The 5,592-nt window shown below is 29.8% G+C and overlaps 1 protein-coding gene across 1 annotated transcript; it reads left to right on the top strand.

Annotated features, from left to right (window-relative positions):
• Window positions 1-2,979: 2,979 nt before the first annotated feature.
• Window positions 2,980-3,683, top strand: LOC142227503 (cystein proteinase inhibitor protein salarin-like). The gene is made up of 2 exons (XM_075298050.1): window positions 2,980-3,121; window positions 3,369-3,683. The coding sequence occupies exons 1-2, from the start codon at window positions 3,083-3,085 to the stop codon at window positions 3,567-3,569; spliced, it is 240 nt and encodes a 79-aa protein (XP_075154165.1). The 5' UTR covers window positions 2,980-3,082; the 3' UTR covers window positions 3,570-3,683.
• The last annotated feature ends 1,909 nt before the right edge of the window (window positions 3,684-5,592 follow it).

Genomic DNA, 5,592 nt, shown 5'->3' with positions numbered 1-5,592 from the left:
ATGGTATTATAGATTACGCAAACTAAAGTTAAGAATGGGAAATTTACACAATATTAAGTACAAATTTCTTTAAAATAATCAGATTTTAATTAAAAGAAAGTATTATAATCTTTGTTTTAAAAATCTTTTTTATTACATTTAGGACACGAATTTTCAAAATTTTTGTCCCCCTGTTAAAGTCGTATATCTTTCAACTAAAGTTAATTTTCCTAAAAGTAAAGAAAAACATTTTTGATTTTATAGAAATCGCCCTTAAATTAACTGAAATATTGTATTTTTGGATTTGAGATGAAAACACTTCAAATATAGGCTAAGACTTATGTTGAGGGTTTTTATACCCTCCATCATAGGATGGGGGTATATTAACTTTGTCATTCCGTTTGTAACACATCGAAATATTGCTCTAAGACCCCATAAAGTATATATATTCTGGGTCGTGGTGAAATTCTGAGTCGATCTAAGCATGTCCGTCCGTCCGTCTGTTGAAATCACGCTAACTTCCGAACGAAACAAGCTATCGACTTGAAACTTGGCACAAGTAGTTGTTATCGATGTAGGTCGGATGGTATTGAAAATGGGCCATATCGGTCCACTTTTACGTATAGCCCCCATATAAAGGGACCCTCAGATTTGGCTTGTGGAGCTTCTAACAGAAGCATATTTCATCCGATCCGGCTGAAATTTGGTATATGGTGTTGGTATATGGTCTCTAACAACCATGCAAAAATTGGTCTACATCGGTCCATAATTATATATAGCCCCCATATAAACCGATCCCCAGATTTGGCTTGCGGAGCCTCAAAGAGAAGAAAATTTCATCCGATCCGGCTGAAATTTGGTACAAGATGTTAGTATATGGCCTCTAACAACCATGCAAAAATTGGTCCATATCGGTCCATAATTATATATAGCCCCCATATAAACCGATCCCCAGATTTGGCTTGCGGAGCCTCAAAGAAAAGAAAATTTCATCCGATCCGGCTGAAATTTGGTACATGATGTTGGTATATGGCCTCTAACAACCATGCAAAAATTGGTCCATATCGGTCCATAATTATATATAGCCCCCATATAAACCGATCCCCAGATTTGGCTTGTGGAGCCTCTAAGAGAAGCATATTTCATTCGATCCGGCTGAAATTTGGTACATGGTGTTTGTATATAGTCTCTAACAATCATGCAAAAATTGGTCCACATCGGTCCATAATTATATATAGCCATCATATAAACCGATCCCCAGATTTGGCTTGCGGAACCTCAAAGAGAAGCAAATTTCATCCGATCCGGCTGAAATTTGGTACATGATGTTGGTATATGGTCTCTAACAACAATACAAAAATTGGTCCACATCGGTCCATAATTATATATAGCGCCCATATAAACCGATCCCCAGATTTGGGTTGCGGAGCCTCTAATAGAAGCAAATTTCATCCGATTCGGCTGAAATTTGGTACATGATATTGGTATATGGTCTCTAACAACCATGCAAAAATTGGTCCACATCGGTTCATAATTATGTATAGCCCCCATATAAACTGATCCCCAGATTTGGCTTGCGAAGTCTCCAAGAGAAGCAAATTTTATCCAATCATATAAAACGTTCTCCAGATTTGACCTCCGGAGCCTCTTGGAGGAGCAAAATTCATCCGATCCGGTTCAAATTAGGAACGTGGTGTTAGTATATGGTCTCTAACAACCATACCAAAATTGGTCCAATCACACAAAAATTGGTCCATATCGGTTCATAATCATGGTTGTCACTAGAGCCAAAAATAATCTACCAAAATTGTATTTCTTTAGAAAATTTTGTCAAAATTTTATTTCTAGATAAAATTTTGTTAAATTTTTATTCGGTTCATAATAAAATTTTCATCATTGTCAAAATTTTATTTCTATAGAAAATTTTGTCAAAATTTTATTTCTATAGAACATTTTGTTCAAATTTTATTCGGTTCATAATCATGGTTGCCACTCGAGCCAAAAATAATCTACCAAGATTTTATTTCTATAGAAAATTTTGTCAAAAGTTCATTTCTATAGAATATTTTGTTAAAATTTTATTTCCGTAGAAATTTTTGTCAAAATTTTCGTTCTATAGAATATTCTGTCAAAATTTTTATTTCTATAGAAAATTTTGTGAAAATTTTATTTCTATAGAAAATTTTGTTAAAATTTTATTTCTGTAGAAAATTTTGTCAAAATTTTATGTCTACTTTGTCAAACTGAATTATATACGTATTGGATCGATCTTTTTTGATTTAATATATACCACGTATGGACTTACATACAATTTAGAAGATGGTGTTAGGAGGTTTTAAGATACCTTGCCATCGGCAACGTTACCGCAACTTAAGTAATTCGATTGTGAAGACAGTGTTTAGAAGAAGTTTCTACGCAATCCATGATGGAGGGTACATAAGCTTCGGCCTGGCCGAACTTACGGCCGTATATACTAGTTTATCTATGGGTTACAGTGTTTTTTTTTTGTTTTTTTTTTTTTTTTTGAATTAAGAAAACATATTTTACTTTGAAGTATTTGTTAGAATTTGGCATGGGTTGGGAATGAAAACTCTATTAATGAGATCTGTATCTTAATTTTAATTTTATTTATTCCTAGATATTAAGCAACATTGGTCCCTAAAAATTTCTTTATTTTGAAGAAGTCTCATCTTTGTCTCGGAATCAATACCAAAATCGTTGAACGTAAGTCAAAATCTTTGTATGCAAGTAAAGGTTTTTTTGAGTGCAAGAGTTTTGGGTCGCAAAATAAACTGTTCAGCTTGGTTTTAGTTTGTTCACGAGCCCAGGCGTTGCTCACTACAGAGATTTTATACAAGTTTCTGTTATTGATATATTTAACTATAGGAAAATTAAATTAATATAATTTAAATTATTTTTTGTTTTTTTGTTTTTAATTATATCGAAATCTTTTATATGCTCAGATACACCCACCATGCCCTTAAGACGCTGTGTAGAGTGTCCCCCAAAATAGCTCATTCATCAGCAGTAGTAGCAGTCACCCACAATCACCGTGCAGTAAAACAAAAGTTTTCCTGATTATTCTACATCAGTCGTATTCAAAATGGATGTATTAACAGACGAGGAATGGGAAGCATATAAGGTACAACAAGTGTGTGTTTTTCAAAAAAAATAAATATGAAAAAACTAAATATTTGCGGAAAAAAATAATCGGGTCATCGACAAGTGTGTAATTACGTGTGTAATTAAGCGTAAAATTAGAAAAATTTAAGTGAATTTTCCAAGGGTCATTAACACGACTTGTGAAAGTTTTTTTTTTTTTTGAAATTGAGAATAATGTGTGTCTGTCCAAAAATCTAAATTTCAATATCAATTTTCTTATTTTATAGATACGTTATAAAAAATCTTATGCTGATGCTGCTGAAGATGCCAAACGTCGAGAAATTGTGACCAAATACAAGGCATTTGTGGATGAGCATAATAAACGCTACGAAGCTGGTGAAGAATCCTTTTGCTATGACTTGAGTAGTTACTCTGACATTACCGAAGAGGAAAAATGCCGGCGTTGGTATAGACCCATGGTGGAGTGATTTTAAATATTTTAGAATTACGAATTAAAAATTAATTTAATCCAACCAAAAAGACTAAATGTAGCTAAAGCGAATGTGTGATTCTAACTAAGGCCTTAATAAATAATTAGTGAAGAGTTAGTGAAAGAAAAAAATAAAGAAAAAATGAAAAATATACCAAACAATGCAATTAAAAATTAAGTAGAGAGTGAATGTGCTTTAAAAATAGCAAATTTTTATATATAATTGGACTGAAAATAATAGATTTAGTAATAATATATAAAACAATAATAATATGTTTTTTTTTTTATTTTAAGATTTTCAAATAAATTGTAATAAATATTATTCGTTACAAAAGAAAAACCAAAAATATCTTATCTTATTCCATTGACAAAATCATATATTACACATATACATATACCAAAAAAAAAACGTAAGTAAATGTCATATAGTCAACCTTAGCCCAGTGGGAAATTTCTAGGGCCTTATGGCATAAGAGCTGAATTGACACAGTTTTAGAAATATCAATGAGAATCCCATCATAGCTTATACTAAAAGGTGGTTAACATGGCTGTTTTTAACACTTGTTAAACATTTAAATATGGTCAAAAGTTCTGCCAGGCCGAATCCACCATGGATTGCGTACAAAGTTATACTAAAGACTATCACCCACAATCGGGCAACACTCAATGACAAGAGAGAGGTTTACCACTGTGGTATCACAATGGACTGAATATATAGTAAGTGAGCCGGATATACCGATCTGCCACTATACCTAACCTAGTTCACCAATAGATGTAGGTCTGATGGTAATACCAATGGGCAATATCGGACCACTTTTAGGTATATCACTCATATGAACCGTTCCCCAGATATGACTACTGGATAGTATATGGCTTTTAAAAATCATTAAAAAATTGGTCCATATCCAAATAAAAGTAAATCGGTTATACAATTTTTCGTTAACCTTTTTTCTGAAGGTAGATACTTTGCTAGTTCTTTTATATCTAACAAAAGGAGGTATTTGCCTTACTTTTTTTTAATTGCACCTAAAATTTCTGATTTATTCAAAATTTGTAGGAAAGATTGACGATGCTCCTGCAAGTCCTTATTTTTCTATATCCACCGCATTAGAAAGGTGATGGAGGTATAATCACTCGAACTAATAATAATATAATTTTACTAAAACACTACCAAAAAAAATATCATTTTGCAGTTTTTGAATTTTATAAAGAACTATGTCAACATTCCATTTTTATAGATAATTTCGTCAACATTTCATTTCCATAGAAAATGCTGTCAACATTTTATTTCTTTAGAAAATTCTGTCGAAATTTTATTTCTATAGAAAATTTTGTCAAAATATTATTTCATTTTGTCAAAATTTTATTTCTTTAGAAAATTTTTTCAATTTTTTTTTCTTTTGGAAATTTTTTTTCAAAATTTTATTTTTTTTTAGAAAATTTTGTGTAAATTTTATTTCTTTAGAAAATGTTTAAATTTGATTTTAATAGAAAAATTTGTCAATATTTTATTTCTATTAAAAAATTTTCACAAAATTTCATTTATATCGATCATTTTATCAAAATTTTATTTGCATAGAAAATTTTATACAAATTTGGTTTCTACAGAAAATTTTGTCAATTTTTTATTCTTTAGAAAATTTTTTCAAATTTTATTTTTTTAAGAAAATTTTGTTTAAATTTGATTTTAATAGAAAAATTTGTCAATATTTTATTTCTATAGAAAATTCTTTAAATATTTGGTTTCTATAGAAAATTTTCTCCAAATTTTATTTCTGTAAAAAATTTTTCCAAAATTTATTGCTAAAGAAATTTCGTTAAAAATTTATTTCTATTGAAAATTTTTTCAAAATTTTATTTCTATACAAAATTTTCTCAAAATTTTAATTCCATAACAAATTTTGTCAAAATTTAATTTCTATAGAAAATTTTGTTAAAATTTTATTTCTACAGAAAAATTTATCAAAATTTTATTTCAATAGAAAATGTCAAAATTATTGTCAATTTTTTTTTTATATAAA

This window comes from Haematobia irritans, chromosome 2, assembly GCF_050003625.1.
Source record: "Haematobia irritans isolate KBUSLIRL chromosome 2, ASM5000362v1, whole genome shotgun sequence".
Lineage (NCBI taxonomy): Eukaryota > Metazoa > Arthropoda > Insecta > Diptera > Muscidae > Haematobia > Haematobia irritans.
This window is presented reverse-complemented; position numbering and strand designations above follow the sequence as displayed.

What these genes read in the sequence shown, in the direction of transcription:
- LOC142227503 (XM_075298050.1), top strand. Translation starts at nt 3,083, where the DNA reads ATGGATGTATTAACAGACGAGGAATGGGAAGCATATAAG. An exon ending in AGGAATGGGAAGCATATAAG is followed by an intron (nt 3,122 to 3,368) that starts GTACAACAAGTG and finishes CTTATTTTATAG; the next exon opens with ATACGTTATAAAAAATCTTA.